General features: G+C 45.2%; 1 protein-coding gene across 1 annotated transcript in view; it reads right to left on the bottom strand.

Annotated features, from left to right (window-relative positions):
• STAG3 (STAG3 cohesin complex component) overlaps window positions 1-21,630 on the bottom strand; it is a 171,059-nt gene that overhangs the window by 37,145 nt on the left and 112,284 nt on the right. Inside the window, exon 25 of the mRNA XM_077470584.1 lies at window positions 13,470-13,597. Within this exon, the coding sequence (XP_077326710.1) occupies window positions 13,470-13,597 (128 nt within the window). The remainder of the gene's footprint in view (window positions 1-13,469; window positions 13,598-21,630) is intronic.

The raw sequence follows: 21,630 nt of genomic DNA, 5'->3' as shown, positions 1-21,630 counted from the left end.
CAGAAACCGAAGTCCTGCTAGATCACATCAGGCCGGCCACTTTAGCAGGTATAGCTATGTAAAACATAAAAAAATAAGTGTCTATACTGTTTAAAATCCAGTAATACACTGTCTCACCCTGCTCTGCACATGCGTATTTGCTCTCCATTTTTGGCATTCTCCTGAAAATCAGAGCCACTAGAGGCCAATCTGCTGACAGCCTAAATATTTACTGCTGTTCGGTGGCTCTGGGCTTTAGCACACACTCATTTTGGTAGCATAATTATTAATGTGGAATGTATGTTCCTTGCTAAAGAACATTCTTTTTTTTATCATGGTACAGGGGGTCCCCGACTTACGAACGCCCGACTTACAAACCGGGCGCTGCGGGGACCCTCTGCCGTTCTGCGCATGGGCAGGCCAGACGGAGCCTCGAAAAATGTCCGAAATGTCCGTAATTTGACACGCATGCGCCGGACGGCTTTCGGCGGAACATCGAAAATGTCCGTAATTGTCGTTTTGCGCATGCGTGGCCGATTTATGAACATTTCTGGATTACAAACAGGAGGAAAGTCCCAAAAGGGTTTGTAACCCGGGGACCCCCTGTATATGTAAAGTTCTGCTTTGACATCCTATGCGTGGCTAAATGCATAGCTCCCAACTGTCCCTGATTTTGAGGGACTGTCCCTCTGTCCTCTTCATTTGTCCCTCATTTTGGTCTGATCAATATAGTTGTGTATAAAATGCACTTTTTATCTTTCAAAAAGTGTTTCCCAGTGCTAAACCTTTCATACGAATTCTAAATTGCTGCATTTATAAATTTTAAAAGCCAATATAAAGGAATAATAATAACGGTAAAAAAAAAAGCTCTTGTAAATTTAATTAACCTTTTGTTTTGGTTAATTCTCCTTTAAGAGGGTGTGGCAGGGGGCGTGTCCTTTGCCTAGATACGTTTGCAGGTGTCCCTCATTCCCATCTGTTGGGAGGTATGGTTGAATGCACATGGTCCCAGTAAGTAAGCCTAAATATTAAAGGGTAACCATTACATTTATATGTCAGCTACAGGTGGACTGATAAGCCTTCTTTTACTGCAGCTCAAAGGGTTTAAAGTGGAGGTTCACACAAAAATGGAACCTCCACTTTTCGGAACCCCCCCCCCCCTCCGGTGTCACATTTGGCACCTTTTGGGGGGGAGGGGGGGATGCAGATACCTGTATAATATAGGTATATTCACCCTCTTCCCGTCCCCCTCTCCCGCTGTCTACACACAGATCCCAGAGACACCCCCCCTCCCACCCATCTGCTGGGAAACACAGGGATACCAGAGACACTTTCCGTCCCCCTCCCTCTCTCCCGCAGTCTACTGGGAAACACACAGATCCCAGAGACAGCAGGGGCTATCCAGATTGTGCAGCGCAACTGCACATGCGCAGTAGGGAACCAGGCTGGGAAGCCGCAACGGCTTCGCTTCCCGATTCCCTTACCGGCGGCAGCACCCGTGAGCCGAGCGTCAGATCGGCTTCGGGTGCCGACATCGTGGGTGCCCTGGACAGGTAAGTGTCTAAAATCAGCAGATGCAGTATTTATAGCTGTTGACTTTTAAATTAATTTTTATTTTTTTGTGGGACTTCCGCTTTAAATCTTTCCATAACATAAGGCATCTCCTCTCCCCTTTTTACACCTGTAATTCTGTTGCTGGCAAAATCTTGACTGTGTTAGGATTGCTACACATTCAAGCCAAACATTAGCTGCTTTTTGTGCAATGCTCCCTCACTGGCTGGATCAGCAAACCATTGCTCTCTTGTTGCTAAATGTAAGCTGCCAGCAAGAGAGCAATGTCTTGATCACAGAGTCAGCAAAGAATTGACACACGTGAGCGACACATCTGTGAATGTGCGCTTCACAGGGATCCTACCACTGGCCACATCTCACCAGCATCAGCACCACAAGTGTTGAAGTAGAAAAGATGTAGCTGGATAGCCGCACTCCGAATTATTTAACTTTATTTCAAAAATATAATTAAAATCATAGCATCTAGGCTGGTAAACAGACTAACTGCACAGCCGCTGACATGTTTTACACCGAACACGGTGCTTAGTCATAGCCCAGCTATGACCAAGCACCGTGTTCGGTGTGAAACATGTCAGCGGCTGTGCAGTTAGTCTGTTTACCAGCCTAGATGCTATGATTTTAATTATATTTTTGAAATAAAGTTGAATACTTCGGAGTGCGGCTATCCAGCTACATCTTTTCTACTTCAGTTCCTGTTGCAAACCAAGCCAGCACCCTGTGGGACTTTGGAGACAGCTGTTTTGGGAAAAGTCATTACCTTAGAGCGGTAATTCTTTGTATTTATATCAGCACCACAAGTGTTACAGGAACTAAAATAAACAAAACAATATAGCAAGGAGAGCTGAGAAAAGCTAACAAAGCGTTTCAGTGTTTCAAAAATCCACAATCCATCCACCCCGATGTAAATTGTCAAATTCTGTGAAAACCTGGCAATCAGATCCCATTGTTGTAATGCTCCGTACACACGGAAAATGTTCGATGGGAGCTTTTTGTCGGAAATTCCGACCGTGTGTAGGCTCCATCGGACATTTTCCATCAGAATTTCCGTCGCACAAAATTTGAGAGCTGGATCTCGAATTTTCCGACAACAAAATCCGTTGTCGGAAAATTCCGATTGCGGTTACACAATTCCGGCGCACAAAGTTCCACGCATGCTCAGAATCAAGCAGAAAAGCCGCACTGGCTATTGAACTTGTCACCGCGTCCTTGATGTTTGCAATTTCCGACCAACTGACCGTGTGTATGCAAGACAAGTTTGAGCCAACATCCGTCGGAAAAAATCCATGGATTTTGTTGTCGGAATGTCCGATCGTGTGTACAGGGCATTATTGTTATGGCAAAACAGAATTGTCTGCTGCATTTTAGGCCACTAATCCTTTGGGCGGTTGGTCACTTCATCGTCTATAAACTTACATTAAAAAGCAGAATTGAACCCATGTGAACCCCTTCACGCCGACCGTACGCAAATTTGCGTTCAAGTCTTGAAGGGGTCATACCGGGGTTACCGTTGTTTAGAGCTGGTGGTTGGCTTTTTACTGATAACAACCGAAGCAGCTAAATGGCGCTTGGCTGTTATCCTAAATGAGCAGAAGGGGGTATATCCCCCACCCCCCTTCCACTGCTCTTTCTGGGCCTCCCGTCCTACCGGGAGACCCAAGCCACCAGCTGGGGGCGTCCGGCTTTGATCGGGTCTCCGATGTAAAATTAATGGCACCGATTTAAAAAAAAATTACAGTATTCAGAATCGCAGGTTTTGGCGTTGTAAAAAAAAAAAAAAAAAAAAGTTTAAAGCGCCCCTGTTCCCGCGTGCTCGGGCAGCAAAGAAAACGCATGTGGAAGTTGCGCCCACAAATGAAAACAGTGTTAAAATCACACGTGAGGTATCGCCGCGATCGTCAGAGTGAGAGAAATAATTCCAGCAAAAGAACTCCTCTGTAACTCTAACCTGGTAACCGTTAAATTTTTTTAAAGCGTCGCCTATGGAGATTTTTAGGTACCGTAGTTTGTCGCCATTCCACGAGTGTGCGCAATTTCAAAGCATGACATGTTAGGTATCATCTTCCCCATTGTACAAAAAAATTGGGCTAACTTTACGGTTTCGTTTCTTTTAAATTCATGAAAGTGTCTTTTTTCCCCCCCAAAAAAATGCGTTTGAAAGACCGCTACGCAAATACCGTGTAACATAAAATATTGCAGCGATCGCCATTTTCTTCTCTAGGGTGGTCTCTGCTAAAAAAAAATATATAACATTTTTGGAGGTTCCAAGTAATTTTCTAGCAAAAAAATATGGATTTTAACTTGTAAGCAGCAAGTGTCAGAAATACATAGCTCCCAACTGTCCCTGATTTAGAGCAATGTCCCTCCATCCCTCTTTCCTCATTTGTCCCTCATTTTGGTCTGATCTATAAAGTTGTATATAAAATGCACTTTTTATCATTCAAAAAGTGTTTCCCAGTGCTAAACCTTTCATCCAAAATTGAAATGGCTGCATTTGTAAATTCCAAAAGCCAAGATAAAGGAATAGTAATGGTAAAAAGAAGCCCTTGAGGGTTTAAAGCGGTGTTCCAGCCACGATTTTCTTTTTTTTTTTTTTTTTTTAATTCAGCAGCTACAAACACTGTAGATGCTGACTTTTAATAAGGGCACTTACCTGTCCAGCGAGCCCGCGATGTCAGCCCCCTCCGAGGCCGATCTGTCCATCGGATCGGGTGCGGGCGCCGCCATGTTAACGAAGGGAAACAGGTAGTGGAGCCTTGAGGCTTCACTGCCCGTTTCCTACTGCGCGAGTTGCGCAGCGCTTTGTGTATGGCCCTGTTGTTTTCTGGGACACACACATGTCCCAGAAGGCAACGGGGCAGCTCACCAAAGAGGAGGAAACGCCGCAGAATAGGAAGAGACAGATTAGGAAGACTGCCTAGCAACAAGGGTTTCTGGTAAGTAAAAAAAAAATGTTTTTTTTTTTTACAATAAAAAAAAAAAAAAATTGAGAATATTAATGTTATTTTTTTTATTTTAGGGTGGCCCTCCACTTTAACTAATCTTTTTTTTAGGTTAATTCTCCTTTAAGGGGGTGTGGCAGGGAGCATGTCCTATGCCTACATGCTTTTGCTAATAGGTGTCCCTCATTCCCATCTCAAAAAGTTGGGAGTAATGGAAATAGGCTTAGGCATGAAAGGGTTAATGGGGCTAAGCTTTCAACATAACGTGCAAGCATGCACAGCATACTCCCGTCACTGAGTCCCCTGCCCTGCCATGGCCATCCCTGCAGCTGCTTCCTCCAGTTCCCATTGTGATCCTCTTTGGACACTGGACAGCCGCTGATGATGTATGCATACTGGAATTACATTGCGTCTGGCACCCAGCTCTATTCCTGGCATACCAGCAATAGAGCTGGGATGGCACATGCAGTGTACACAGAAAAGAAACATTCCTGGGAAAAAAGGTTTTTAGGCAAAAGAGACCCGTCTCTTCTACCAGAAAACTACATGCTGGGGATTTTTTAGTTTTTTTGTTTTCAGAACTTTAGTTCCACATTAAAAATAAGCCTGGCATTCATATGTGAATGTGATCAGCAGCTGTTAAGCGACCAATCATAGCCAAAAAGCCTCCAAAAATTGTGTTTAGATTGTTTTTTGTTCTTTCTTCTTTTTTGTTTTATGTTCATGCATTTCAGATTTTCATTATACACAGTATCTCACAAAAGTAAGTACACCCCTCACATTTTTGTAAATATTTTATTCTATCTTTTCATGTGACAACACTGAAGAAATGACACTTTGCTACAATGTAAAGTAGTGAGTGTACAGCTTGTATAACAGTGTACAATTGCTGTCTCCTCAAAATAACTCAACACACAGCCATTAATGTCTAAACCGCTGGCAACAAAAGTGAGTACACCCCTAAGTGAAAATGTCCAAATTGGGCCCAAAGTGTCAATATTTTGTGTGGCCGCCATTATTTTCCAGCACTGCCTTAACCCTCTTGGGCATGGAGTTCACCAGAGCTTCACAGGTTGTCACTGGAGTCCTCTTCCCCTCCTCCATGATGACATCACAGAGCTGATGGATGTTGGAGACCTTGCGCTCCTCCACCTTCCGTTTGTGGATGCCCCACAGATGCTCAATAATGTTTAGGTTTGGAAACATGCTTGACCAGTCCATCACCTTTACCCTCAGCATAATTAGCAAGGCAGTGGTTGTCTTGGAGGTGTTTGGGGTCGTTATGTTGGAATACTACCCAGTCTCCGAAGGGAGGAGATCATGCTCTGCTTCAGTATGTCACAGTACATGTTGACATTCATGGTTCCCTCAATGATCTGTAGCTCCCCAGTGCCGGCAGCACTCATGCAGCCCGAGACCATGACACCACCATGCTGACTGTAGACAAGACACACTTGTCTTTGTATTCCTCACCTGGTTGCCACCACAAACACTTGACACCATCTAAACCAAATACGTTTATCCTGGTCTCATCAGACCACAGGACATGGTTCCAATAATCATTTGCGGGCTTTTTTGTGGATCATCTTCAGAAGAGGCTTCCTTCTGGGATGAAAGCCATGCAGACCAATTTGATGGAGTGTGCGGGGTGTGGCCTGAGCACTGACAGGCTGACCCCCCCCCCCCCCCACCCCTTCACTCTCTGCAGCAATGCTGGCAGCACTCATATGTCTATTTCCCAAAGACAACCTCTGGATATGATGCTGATCATGTGCACTCAACAACTTTGGTCGACCTTGAGGAGGCCTGTTCTGAGTGAAACCTGTCCTGTTAAACTGCTGTATGGTCTTGGCCACCCTGCTGCAGCTCAGTTTTAGGGTCTTGGCAATCTGCTTATAGCCTAGGCCATTAATATTTAGAGCAACAATTCTTTTTTTCAGATCCTCAGAGAGTTCTTTGCCATGAGGTGCCATGTTGTACTTCCAGTGACCAGTATGAGAGAGTGAGAGTGATAACACCAAACCAACACACCTGCTCCCTATTCACACCTGAGACCTTGTAACACTAACGAGTCACATGACACCGGGGAGGGAAAATGGCTAATTGGGCCCAATTTGGACATTTTCACTTAGGGGTGTACTCACTTTTGTTGCCAGCGGTTTAGACATTGATGGCTGTGTGTTGGGTTATTTTGAGGGGACAGCAAATTTACACTGTTATACAAGCTGTACACTCACTACTTTACATTGTAGCAAAGTGTAATTTCGGACTTCCGGTTCCGGCGCCGCATGAGCTAGCTGCGCTCCCGCTTAGCTCCCGCTGCAGAGCCCCACAAACCGGCCTAAAAGACCTGCTACAGCGACCCCAGTGCCCCACTTTGGCTCCGGGTATCCCCCCACGATCCCTGCTCCTATGGATCGCTTTGTTGAGTAAACGGGAGCCCGTTCGTACGCGGCCGCGGCGGCGTCCGCCGAACGGCCGCAAATCGAGCCCCCGGCTTCGGCCTGCTCCGCTCCAGCTTCGCAGGCCTCTGCCACGGATCACCCGGAAGAGGCTATGGAGGTAAGCGGGGTCGCTTCTTCAGCATCCCCAGTGAACACCGGACCCCCCCACCCCCGTGGGCACGCTTTAACAACCCCTCACAACCAGACTGGGGATATCCACCAGCCATCACTTGGGGATGATGGACACACAAACCGCATAGCACAAGCGGTGGCGGCCCTGCTATCTCCCATGATCACAGCTTCTGTGGAGAAAGCCATACAGGCTGGGATGAAACAAATTAAGGCCCAACTTACAGAGCATGCTACAAGGCTTAATGAACTTGAACACAGAGTCTCTGAGGTGGAAGATGATCTCTATCAGTCCCAAGCCACAGAGCAGTCTCAGGAAAAAACGCTTCAATATGTCATCCAAAAGTTAGATGATTTAGAGAACAGATCCAGACACTCCAACCTGCGATTCGTCGGTGTTCCCGAATCGCTCCCCAATGCTAATTTGAGTGACTTCTGCGCAAAACGCATCCCGGAAGCCATGGGACTCACTGGCCCCTTCACAGTGGAAAGGGCCCACCGCATAGGATCATTTAATACAGACCGCAAGACCCCCCGTCCCATCATTGCCAAATATCTTAACTACGCGGAAAAAGCTGTTATCCTACAAGCATTCCGGCAGTCTCCCTCTGTGCATGTTGATGGGGTCAAGATTCTAATTTTCGCGGACTACTCTATTGAGGTTTCAAAAAAACGTAAAGCCTTTCAACCGATATGCTCGGAACTGTTTAAACAACAAATTAAGTTCTCACTGGCATTCCCCGCCGTGCTTCGTCTTAAATCCCCCAAAGGGGAACAACTCTCCTTCCAAGATCCCTCTGAAGCGGAAGCATTCTTACGCTCTCTTCGATCAGACTCCTCACCGGCTACACCATCCAAATCTGCCTCAACCCTTCGAGCCCTGGATCAAAGGAGCCCTAGGAAAGACTCCCCCAAACGCTTCCGAGCTTCGGATCCAGACCATCGGCACCGTAACTTTCCTCGCTGAGGACTCTACTGTCTCCTTACGACGGTTTTGTGTTTTACTTTTGTCCCCTCCTTCCACCCGGACTGCAAGCTAAGATGTGCTGAGTAGTGGCTGTCCGCTACCCTCACACCTTTGGATATTCGCCTCATCTCTCCCTCCCCTTCATACCGGCCACTCGGATCTATGCCAACTAGTACCGGGAGCTGCTACTCTGCCGGACACGAAGGTTCTGGACTACAGATGCCCCAAGCCTTCTGCATTTGTCCCTCTCCTTTCAGGTTGTACGCCCGAGTTCACAGACAAGTGTTCAGGTTTTTATTATACTGTGTTTGTTCCTTTGACTCTGCACAATGTTCTAAGTTAATGTTTACAATTTTATTGCCTTACCCTGCTTAACTTTTGTTTTTTCCACTTATGCCAGGTCTTAGCATGACTCCACTGTGTACTATACCCCCCTTCTACTGACCAGTCGTTGCGCTGTGACGCATATCCTAGTCCGGCGGGCCTTATAGGGTCTTACGGTACTGTCCGCTATCTACCCCTTTCCCCGCGGGGCTCTGCTGGGGAGCTCCCCCCTATACACAGTGAACTCATGCGGAAAAAAGAGAAGTACATGCTGCTGTTTGTTTGTTTGGTTATTCTTCCTCTATTTGCGTTTACCCCCCACACCCCCCCGTTCCCTGCCCCTCCCTGGTCCCCCCCCCCCATGTCCCCCTGGGTTCTCCCCTTTATAAGTCAAGGTTCCCTGGACAGAACCCCATGCCCTATATCTCTATTGAGCTCGGCCTATGCTACCTAACTATTCACGCCCATTTATGTCTCACACCCGGTCATTTACACCCACAGATTCCGCCCCTCTTAGAGTAGTCTCCTGGAATGTCAAGGGTCTCCACTCTCCTCAAAAGAGAGTGAAGATCCTTCGTCATCTTAAAAGGCTCAAGGCTGACATTGCCCTATTGCAGGAGACCCACCTACATGCATCCGATTTTCCGCGCATGCAAAAACTGTGGGTGGGATCGGTACATGGAGCCGAATCAGTGGGTCGAAAAGCAGGGGTACTACTCCTAATTCACAAAAATCTTCCTTGTACGATTCTATCCACCCTCTCAGATAATATGGGTCGCTTTTTCACCGCAACGGTACGGATAGGCACCAAAGAAATTTTTATCTCCAACATTTATGCCCCTAATAACCCCACTAAGCAATTTTATTCTGAGCTTTCGGCGTGGCTACTTCAATTCACCCACTTGCCTCATCTGGTAGGGGGTGATTTCAATGACGTTATGCATCCCTCGGTTGACAGATCCTCCCCAAACAATCGCACAGTGCCACCACACCGAATCCTACTATATTTGCCTCCACCATGGACTCCCTACACATGATGGATCTTTGGCGTCTCGCCCATCCTACAGACAGAGAATTCACGTTTTATTCCAACCCTCATAGATCCTTAGCCAGACTTGACCACTTTTTTGGTTCGGATGATTTCATAACCATGGTCTCCGATTCTAAAATGCATGATATAGCGGTCTCAGACCATGCCCCAGTAGCTATCGCCCTGGACCGACTGGATCTCCCCCCTCACCCCAACCTGTGGCGCTTTCCAGCCTTTTTGGCTAATAACTCAGATTTTATTACATTCATGGACAAAGCCTGGGTGGAGTACTCCTGCACAAACGCCATCCATACGACAGACCCTAATCTATTCTGGGAAGCAGGGAAAGCATACCTTAGAGGTCGCATTATCTGTTACGCCACGTCATTTAAACGTAATGCTCTCAAGCATTACAAATCCGCCAGTGCCAGAATACATGCAGCCCAACGGCAGCTCTCACTATCCAACTCCACCATACATCACGATGGGTGGGTTTCAGCCAAGTCAGCTTTCGACAATTGAGCCGACACCCTTGAACGTACGAAAAAGGCTTACTTGGATGCTACCCTTCACAAGTACGGCAATAAAGCCGGAAAACTCCTCTCCAGGCTGTGTAAAGGGGGTCATCGCCCCACTCACATCACCTCCCTCCGTGATCACACGGGCCGCACACACTCTTCTCCTCAAGCCATAAATGAGACTATGTTGAAGTACTACACTGATCTCTACGCACCGGACCCCATCATACGAGAAAAGGCTCGGTCCTTCTTAGACAAAGTGTCACTTCCCACCCTTTCAGCGCAGCAATTAGAGTCCCTTAATGCCCCCATCACTCTATCTGAAATTGAAACTACCATTCGCCATCTCCACTCACATAAGGCGCCAGGCCCCGACGGCTTTACTAGCGATTTTTATAAAAACCTCATTCACATCACGGCACCCACACTCCTCTCAGTCTACTCCTCTATTTGGTCGGGGGGCCCCTATCTTCCTTCCGGGAATCAGGCTGTCATTAAGCTTCTCTCTAAAAAAGGAAAAGACCCGTTGCAACCCGGTTCATATAGACCTATCTCCCTCCTTAATCTAGATGTGAAAATCCTCTCAAAGATTGTGGCCACGAGACTAGCCGATATCCTCCCCCACCTGATCCATCCAGCCCAATCGGGTTTTGTTAAAGGTCGGACAGCCACTTTGAACATCCGTAAAGTTCTACTAGCTCTCGAATCTGCCAAACAAAACCCCAATGGTACCTATGCCATCATTACTTTAGACGCTGAAAAAGCATTTGACAACGTCAGTTTCGATTGGCTATCCATGACCCTCTCCAAATTAGGATTCTCAGGCCCATTTAGTCACCTTATAACCTCGATGTACGCCTCTCCCACCGCCCGTCTGGTAGTGGCAGGCCTTCTCTCACCTAATTTCCCCTTACACAAAGGTACCAGACAGGGCTGTCCCCTATCTCCTCTCCTCTTTAACATAGCCTTGGAACCCCTCTCTAGATACCTATCCCATTCGGCTCCCCTCCAGGGTATAAAAATAGGAGGCGTGGAACTCCGCACATCCCTGTTCGCAGACGATATCCTTATATTCTCCTCAAACCCCTCATCTGACATTCATACCATTAAAAATACTTTCGATGAGTTCAGGTTGTGCTCAGGGCTACGCATAAATTACTCTAAAAGTGAAATTTTACCCATTGGTTCTCACTCCTCCCCTTCCTGGGTTAGTGACTCCCTATTTTCTGTAGCCCCCTCATATATCACCTACCTGGGAATCAAAATTGGGAAACTGCCTTCTTCTTTGTATCAGCTGAACTATCCCCCTTTGTTGACTAAGATATCCCAAGAATTGACCAACTGGATGGATCTGCCCCTCTCGCTCCTGGGAAGGTGCCACCTTATAAAAATGGTCAGCTTTGCCAGACTTCTATATCCTATGCAAACTCTCCCACTCTTGCTCAAGCACAAAGATGTTACTTCATTAGAATCTGCTAATTTCCAAATTTTTATGGCACGGCAAAAGACCACGTATCGCTTTCAAAAAATTGCACCTTCCCAGGGGCGACGGTGGTATCAGTCTACCCAATATTAGGTTGTATAATTTAGCATGTTTACTTAGAACCAGTCTAGACTGGATTACCCACTCGTCCAGGTACTCTAACTTTGATTTGGAATCCACTATGGCCCACCCTTTCTCTTTGTCTGCCCTTCTACATTCCCGCTGGAAATCGGTACCCCCCCCCCCCCCCACCAACACAATCTCGTCTTCAGAGACACGGCGATAGCTTGGAGAGAGTCCAGAAAACTGGCCGGACTTACGCCTTTCTTATCCATTCATCTACCTATCCAAGGAAATCCCTGTTTCACTCCAGGTCTTCACTGTAAAGCCTTCTCGGATTGGTCGGCATGGGGCCTGTCCCTTTTCTCCTCCCTATGCGACCCGCATACTGGCAAACCGCTTCCCTTTCAGAAAGTGATGGACTCATTCTCAATTCCCACCTCTCACTTCTTCCATTACCGACAATGCATCAGTTATATCACCCAAACTTGTAAGGAGGACTCCCGTCGATTTCAAACCAGCTTCATGGATCAGCTGATATGCGATAAAGGCTTCAAGATCTCAGATATCTATAAACCTCTTCTGCAACGGTCGAAGCCACCTGCATCCTCTACTTCCCTTGCAAACTGGTCCTCAGCATTCCCGGTCACCGATCTTGTCTATAAGATTCTGCATGGTCTCAACAAGGTTCTGCGCCTGACGCCTAATGAAGCCTGGAGGGAAACTCAGCTTAAGATTGCCCACAGGGCCTACATCCCTTTTCTTTCCCCTAAATCCAAACGTGATGGAGCCTCCTGCCCCCACTGTCATCACTCGAAGCCGCCCTTCTCCCATCGTTTATGGTCTTGCCCTACTATATCCACCTTCTGGGACCAGGTCTTGGCTTTCATTTTCGATGTCACCTTGCTGAAATTACCTAAAGAACCTCTACTCCTAATCTTCAGTTATTGGGACCCCATTCTGTTACCATGGTCTACCTCTACAGGCACTGGACCCTCTCCAGGGTCACATCCAACGCGGGCTATAGTGGACTGGATCCTGTTATGTTTACTTTTGGCCCGTCGTCTCATACTACGATTTTGGCTACAGCCTTCTGGCCCTCCAGCCTCCCAACTCCACAAGGATCTTCTATCCCTTCTACACACGGAGAGGCTCACGACAGATTTCTCCCATGTCAAACAAAAAGCGGCCTTCCTCGCCAGGTGGCAGTTGTTCATGACCACAACCATGTCGTTACAGGATCAACGCGCATTGGATCAACTCTCTTATCTACAATGATTTGCTCCATCCTTGATATCACTTTGTGACTTTTCTACACAGGTCGACTCTCCTCAAGTCTCTTCCACACCAGGATCCTTCTATGTGGACAGTACCATTGAACCCCCCCTCTTCCTCGTCCCTCCCTTTTCTTGCTTACCCCCCCCTATTTCTTTTTTTTTTTTCTTCAATACATTGCTTTATAAGTTACAGTTAGGCATTTGACCCTTGGGGAACCGGATCTATCGTCTGTTCTATTTAAGGTTCAAAACAGTCGCTGATCCATCCAGTCTGGTCATTGTCGCCCTCGGTTTCCATAATTTTACTGTCTTTGTACGTTCCTATGTTTTACGGTTCTCATTTGCCCCAGGGATTGACCCGGATATGTATCTCTTCTGTACTGAATATGCCTTAACATGAATCTATGTATTTTCTTTTTTCTCCTAATAAAAATTATTATAAAAAAAAAAAAAAGTGTAATTTCATCAGTGTTGTCACATGAAAAGATAGAATAACATATTTACAAAAATGTGAGGGGTGTACTCACTTGTGTGAATATTTATATATGCACACAGTATTTTATATATATATATATATATATATATATATATATATATATATATATATATATATATATATATATATATATACACACACACACACACACACACACACACACACACACACAGAGTATATAAATACAGTATATATACACACATACATATGTGTGAGAGCTGACTGACCTCTCAACACTTGTGATCTCTCACCTTTACATAGTACTTGAAGACTTCACTAGCAAAGTGCAACTCCAAAGTGTTGTAGAGAATCAGCTTGCAGTAACCCGCCAATAGGGTGCGTCTGTTATGCAGCTCAGCGATTTGTTCATTTTCATCTCCTGGCAAAAAAAAAACAAAAAAACACACAATTAAAAAGTGTAAAACTCCAGTCTAATTATAAAAAGGGATTGTTTTAAACGAGGAGCTAAATGGCAAGAATGTATACAGTACTATAGCAAAAGCATGCTCATTTCAGAATGGGCAAAGATGGGTATATTCCAAATTATGCTACATAATTGTTTTGATGGGTAAGATGTGCAGCAGAGCAGTGCTGAGAGTATGACATGGGGGAGTATATGGAGCAAAGGAGTGTAGAAGGTATGGTGGCAGGTGGTATACACAATAAAGAAGTGTGGAGGGTATGAATGCAATGTGTATGATGGCAGGCAGTATGGGAAGGAGACAAGTAGGGAGTGTATAAGGGCAGGCAAGAGGAGCGGGGACCATCTGGCTTTACAAAAAGGTAAATTGGACTTCCTAAAAGAAGCAGTGCCTTATGCCGCGTACACACGATCGGAATTCTCGTCGGAAAAAGCTCTGATGGTTTTCCCGACAGAATTCGGCTCAAGCTGTCTTGCCTACACACGGTCACATCAAATTCCAATCGTTTATAACGTGGTGACGTACAACACGTACGACGGGACTAGTAAAAGGAAGTTCAATAGCCAGTAGCTTCTGTCTCGTAGTCGAATCTGAGCATGCGTGATTTTTGGCGTGTCGGAATTTCATACACACGATCGGAATTACCGTCGGGAAAATTGAGAACATGCTATCAATTTTTGGCTGGCAGAAATTCGGACAGCTAAATTCCGATGGAACATACACACGGTCGCATTTTCCGATGAAAAGCTCTCCTCTGTCTTTTTCTGGCTGGAATTCCGATCGTGTGTACGTGGCATAAGAGACAGAATCACACAATCTGGGTCACATCCAGACAATGGAGGAAAATTTCCTTTTGGCGAACTGGAGCCAGACAGAGGGACAAAAGTAAGATATTCTGGTAAAGGCTAAAGGCGGCAACTACCTTAGACAAAAAGAATGTCCTGTCCCCAAACACCCTATACAAAACCAAAATGGGTTCCTTGCAGTATAAAGTCACCAGTTCAGACACACACTTTGCAGAGATGATGGCTACAAGAAATACCACCTTGTGAATGAATGTAGAGAGAAGAATTTCCATAAGGAGGTTCAAATGGTGGTTCTTAAAAGAGCAGAGAGAACCAGATTCATATCCCATGAAGTCACAGGAGAATCAGCAGGGAGAACTACAAGGAGTGAGAGGTGAAGGAGTCTCTGAAACAGAATAGAAAGGGTATAAACCTGGCCTTGATAATGCTGAGAGCAAAATGTAGGTCCATCCCCAGCTGAAGGAAGAAGAAAGACCAAAGACTCAAACCAAGTGAAGTATGCCCTCCAATGTTGGATGATAGACCGTGAAGTAGGTAGTCCTAGCTTTTAGCATAGTTGGAATCAAAGATTTATAGATGCATGTCTAACATTTATGAGTGCACCTTCAGAGTTCTCTACTTGGTGACACAGGTCCTTGAACACATCCACATCCAGTGTAGGGACCACCCCCCTGCGTCCAGACATTGCCAGCTGGGCAAGTTTGGCTGTCAGATGTCTATTCCTTAATATTTTGTCTATGGCCGACAGACTGCCCATAACATGATCTGCTCTACCTCTCTTGCTACGACGAGACCTCCGATTTATTCTATAGAAGTAATGTATGCCCTTAGTGTGGCATTGTTCATCTGAATCCAGGTAAAATTACCATGTAGCATGGTCCAGCACTGGCAAGACAGCCAAATTGCTTGAAGCTTGAGAATTTTGATCGGGAGAAGAGACCTCTCAGACTACCGAGTCCCCTGCACAAACAGGGTGCCCAGAACTGCTACCTAGCCCAACAGGCTAGCATTTGTCATGAGGTTCTTTTTAAAAATTGGAAAAAAGGACTTTGCTGAATTCCCGAGCCACCAAAATTGAAGTCCAAATCAAGTTCAATCCCTGGACAGACTGACTTGGTGCCAACTGCATCAGTCTACTTGACTTGTCCCACAACAACAGGAGGCTGGAGTGAGGTCTGGAATCTGGAGTGAAACTTGGCAATCCCTCAGGATTCTCATAAAAAAGTGGAAAGTTATACGAGTGCTCAATTGGGAAGCTCGATTCTGAGATAAAAAAAAGTCTTAAATTATTTCCGTGGGAGATATACTCTGGCTTATGTAATGTCCAGGAATTGACCCAGATACTCTAAATGGTGAGTGGGATCCAGCAAAGATTTCTGAAGGTTCAGGATCCATCTGAACCATTGTAATGTGTCAAAGGCCATACTGTCCAACAGAACTTGCACCGACTGTTTCTTCAGCAGGAGATCATCTAAGTATCCCACAATAGGAATGTCACGAGAGCACAGCAGGGTAAGTACTAAAACAAGCCCCTTGGTGAACAGCTGAGGTGCAGATGAGAGGCCAAAAAGCAGGGCTACGGACTGGTAGTATAGGGAACACACAGCAAAGGAAAGGAAATGCTGATGCACAGGAAAGATGGGGACATCGAGGTACACATCCTTGATGTTAACGTAAGCTATAACGTCTCCCTAGTGAAGGGAGGCGATGTTAGACCTAATAGGCCACATAGACATTCAGTGCCTTGAAATCCAAGATGGGGCAGATGCTCTTTTTGGCTTGGGAACTGTAAACACTTTGGAGTAAAACCCCTGAAAGCATTTTTCTAAAGGATCTAGGACTGGGCTCTGGGAAATCTACGAATCTTTGCGGTGACACAGGAATATTGGAGTTGGGGGGCACAAAAACGAAAACTCCAGCATGTAGCCCCTGGAAACCACCTCCTGGCATGCAAGCATCTGAGATGCAAGCTGGTTAATTGTCCCTTTGGCTTCTTCTGCTGTGGAAAATGGGGGCTCACCAGTAACATGCTTGCCGGCATAATGACATGCAGTGTAGATTCAAAAAGCCATTTCTTGAAGGCCATACTGTAGTGGTTCTACAGGTATTCCAGGTAACACATGGACTAGCCAAGGGTTGATACTGCAAGACACTCTTAGAGACCCCCAGTACTGGGAGACACTTTCAATAAACAGAATACTACAACAGAGTTAGTTCAAAGAAAATGTCTGATATGTATTTGGGTGGGGACAGCTTATATACGAAATATCTTATCCAATCATAATGGGGAAAAGGAGTGTGTTAGTGGGAGGATGTATGAATATCATTAATAATGAAACAGTTTATTACCATAATGTTATACACGCCTATAATGTAAATAACCTTTGAGACATAGCTGTCACAAGGTTACTAGGATGAAAATACCATCTGGTGATGACTAATACTTGGTTTCCCGTCCCGAGTCTGTGTACCCCAATAAGAGGAAGGCAGGAGATACCACAACTTATTTATACATTATAGAATGCTCACAAATATTCTTATGCAAGCAAGTTTATGCATGCTATTGGGACATATAGCTAGACACTAGACTGGAGAACAAAACTTCAAAATATGTTCTCAAAACTAAGTTAAAAGCATATTGCTCTATAGCCAGAACAAGATGGAGTCACTATTGTTCAGTCATATTACTACAATCCGCTCTTTAAGTCATGAAATCAAATCATGAAGATGACTTATCTCATCTCATTGTGACATATTCATCCATAGTAAAAGCTAAGATACATTCTATTAGCTGCAGCTGGGTCAGGAGGTCGAGTTCCTCTGGAAATCATGCAAATAATAAACCTGAAACAGGCGTATAACAGTAATACCATAAGCAAAATCAGTACAACAAACATAGCAATATCCCTAATCCAGGAGAAAACTCCACTGAAACCAAGCCCACCCATGCCACCCAAGGGGTTCCAAGTCTTAGCAAGGTCTCTTGCTTCAACCTGAAATTTGTCAACCTCCTTCCTGTGCTGAGCAATTATGTCAAGATAATCAGGGACCTCCGTACTGGTATTATGTATCCAGGTACAACATTCATAATCCTTTTTTACCTCCCATAACCCCGTGAGTGCTGCACTCATGCTCTCAATGGCCAAGTCATGAAGCTCTAGCTGCTTTCTTAGTGCTCTGGTTTCCAAGTTAAGGCTGGTAATATCAGCAGAATTCTTATCTAGTATTTCATACAGAGATGGTGCTTTTTTGATCTGCAATTTAAAGCTTAACGCTTTTTCCGCATGTGTACTGACAAGAGATCCATCACAACTAAGGGTTAAAGCAAAAATGACTTGCTCCAAATGCTCTGAGCAAGGGGTCAACCACAGTAGTGACAAGATCCCCTATAATACACTTTGAACAGTCAGCGTTTAGCCAAGCTAAAACTGAATAAAGGGCAGGACCTGCCAGTGAGCTCTACAGGGTGCCCCCAAGAATTTATCAGTTGGGTCCTTAAACAGTTGCATCCTCGACCCGAACTGTGGTTGATTTGCTAAGACAGGACACAGTGGGGGCAGACCACTTTTCAACAGTCTTTTTCAAAATGGATACAACACTAATAAGCATTTGAGAAGAGAAAATATTTTATCAGGGTGTTTCCAACCTCGGTAGAAGACGACTGGCAAAAGAGTGACTGGCAGAAGGATGGTGGGTGCAACGTGAAAGTCTTTGCAGTCTTAGGGGATCTAAAGAACCCAAGAATGGGAATAGCAATGGTAGAAGCGACAGGATGATCGTTCGTGTGAGGGCCAGTAGGAACAGACTAAAGATTGGGGTTCCATGTGGCTCTTTGGAATGCAGGAGGAGCAGCAGCAGGGAGAAACTTCCTTGGCACTGAATTGCAGAAAAGAGTATTGAGCTCGCAATCAACACTTCAATCAGCAGATGATGACAATTTTGTCCCTCGGCATTAACCCATTTTGCAGTAGGAACTGTCAGAATGCAGGAATTTTAAAGGTCAAAGTGATCCAAACAAATTAGGTAGTCCCCCGGTGCTCACTTCTAGACTATCCTGCAACGTTCAGTCCAGTGAGTCCAGAAACAGCACTTCAAAAGCCAGGACAGTCATACCAGATAGCTGCAACCAAAGAGATCGACTTTAGCTGCGCTCAAAAAAATAATTTTGATTGAACAAACAAATGACAGCAAACCTATTATATTTTTCCCAGCTGAGCTGAAGAAAAGATGTCCATCCTCCAAGGACACTAGAAAAAAAAAAACCATAGCCATTCGGGTAGTAGGGGGGGGAGGGGGTTACTTGGGCAGGCCTACAGTTTTTTTTTTTTTGCCAGTGTCCAATGCTCCTCTTAGCGACACTATACCCAAAAGTGAATGAATTCCCATGCCCCTCATTAGATGAGAAACAAAAACAGGTTTATATACAGAGTGATGTCAGTATATTTTTTTGCTATTAAAAAAAAAAAATGCGGGAATGAAAAAAACAAACATTCATACTCACCTAGATGGCTGTGGCATTGAACTAATGCTGCTGCTCTCTCCCACCGACTCTATAGAGAGAAATGAGCGATTAAAGACTGCTGATCACTCAGCTCTCGGGTCCGCTCTCTGCCCCTTCAGCGCTCACTGGAACATCGAAGTGTAGAGGGGGTGGGAGTGGCTGGCCCAGGCTCTCAGCAACACATTATTGTCAGCATCCCCACAAAGCCCGGACCAACTCTGTGATGTCAGCCAACAGCAGACTTTAGCCCACTGACAGTTGAATCTGAATCACAGGAGTGCGGAACTAAGTGCACCTCTTGGGACCCACAGGAGAAGTGTAGCCAAAAGAGCTTTGGCCATACTTCTGCTTTAACAGGTTCACTTTAAGAGGGCAGTTATTCACCATAGTTCATACAAAGAATATTTTGTTTTCTCTTGGCCCTTTTAAAAGGGAATCCATTAGAATACACTATGAAATACAGTAAAACCTTGGTTTGAGAGTAACATGGTCTGAGAGCGTTTTGCATTTTTTTTATAAATTTTGACTTGCTATACAAGTGATGTCTTGAGATACAAGTAGCGTGATGTCACAACTGAGTATAAAAGAGAAGAGAGGTGCCTCTAATGCCGTACACACGGCAGGAATTTCCGATGCAAACAGTCCGATGGGAGCTCTTCATCGGATTTTCCGACCGTGTGTATGCCCGTCGTTTTTTTTCTGTCGGCATTTCCGACGGTCTTTAGATTGAGAGCCTGTTCTTAATTTTTCCGACGGAAAACCTTTCTATCTGATTTTTCGACTGTGTGTATGCAATTCCGACACGCAAAATTCCGTTGCATGCTCGGAAACAGTTCGACGCATGTTCCGTATCATTAAACGTCCCTTTTATAGTGCTGTCGAATGTGTTGTATGACGCGGTGTTATTGATCGTCGGAATTTGGTGTGACCGTGTGTAGGCAAGACAGTTTGAGCGAAATTCCGTCGGAATTCCGATGGGAAAACCATCAGAGCTTTTTCCAGACGAGAATTCCGATCGTGTGTATGCAGAATTAGTGCAGCAATATAGGTACATTTAATGAAGGTACAACATTTATAAACTCACATGGTCGATGATTAACTACTTGCTTAATGGGCACTGAAACCCCCTTCCTGCCCAGACCAATTTTCAGCTTTCAGCGCTGATGCATTTTGAATGACAATTGCACATACAACACTGTAACCAAATGAAATTTTTATCATTTTTTTTTCACACAAATAGAGCTCTCTTTTGGTTTTGGTGTATTTAATCACAGCTGGGATTTTAATTTTTTGCTAAAACAAACAAAAAAAAGATGGAGAATTTTGAAAAAAAAAAAATCATGTTTTATAGTTTGTTATAAAATTTAGCAAACAGGTAATTTTTCTCCTTCATTGAAATTCACTGATGAGGCGGCACTGGTAGGCTGCAATGATGGGCACTGATAGGCACAGATAAGGCAGCACTGATGAGGACAGATAAGATGGCACTGATGGGTGGCACTGATTGGTGACACTGCTGGGCAACACTGTTGATGAGGCACTGATTGTGGGCACTGATGGGTGGCAATGTGGGCACTGATGGGTGGCGCTGGTGGACACTGGTAGGCGGCACTGTTGTCTACTGCTAGGTGGCACTGGCAGGTGGCACAGGTGGGCACTGAGGAGCTTGCTGCAGATCTCTGGGATCGGGACTGATGTCCCTCTCACGGCCGCCGGTGAGCGGCTTTTTTTCTTCTCAGCGTGAGGAGAAAAAATAGCCGATTACCGACTCTGTTTACATCACATGATCAGCTGTCATTGGCTGACAGCTGATCACGTGGTAAGGTGTAGGGATCGACCCCTTACTCCAATCTGTGATCCAGTGAGTCTCATAGACTTGCTGATCACAGAGCGCACGCCCTGCAGGAGCCACGCAGGTCGCTCGGGCACGGGAGGATGTCAACAGACGTACTCCCTGCAAAGCAGGTCTGCACTGTAGCCGTCATTTGGCTATAGCACGGATCTGAAGAAGGTAAAACCGGCACATCTAAGTATGCAGGCATCCGGGTTAAAGCAGTCCACATAGACCATCTTCCTCCTCGCCATTGATGTCGTCTCTTCCATGTTGCGCTCCACAAGTGTTTCAATCCTCGCTTTCAGAACGCTCTACTGAAGGATAGTCTTCGCAGTCATAATTGCAGACTGACATCGGTGAGAGCTGGCTGTGCGGAGGATGGTCTATGTGGACAGCTTTACCCCAGATGTCTGCATACTTAGATGTGCCTCTTTTAATCATGAACTATGTGAGTCACTAAATACCTTCATTAAATGTAACCATATTGCTATACTTAGAGGCGCCTCTCTTCTCTTTTATACGCTGTAGCTCCTGATAGATTTTGCTTCTAATCCCCTTGTGGAGGATTCCATTTGTGGATGGACATTTTATGGTTTTTCACAACCAATCACATTGTTATAATCTTTTTCTATGGACTGTAAACTGAATAACTTATGAATAAATGGTTGTGGAGCGAATCATTTGAGTTTCCATTATTTCTTATGGGGAAATTCACTTTGATATACAAGTGCTTTGGATCATTAGGGATGCTTCTGGAACGAATTATGTTCGCAATCCAAGGTTTTACTGTAAGTGAATAGTGACTTGTTTTAACGTTTCTGACACTACACTGTCCTTTTCATCCTGTGT

The sequence above is a fragment of the Lithobates pipiens genome, unplaced genomic scaffold, assembly GCF_037356315.1.
Source record: "Lithobates pipiens isolate NorthernLeopardFrog02 unplaced genomic scaffold, aLitPip1_a1.2 Scaffold_8, whole genome shotgun sequence".
NCBI lineage: Eukaryota > Metazoa > Chordata > Amphibia > Anura > Ranidae > Lithobates > Lithobates pipiens.
This window is presented reverse-complemented; position numbering and strand designations above follow the sequence as displayed.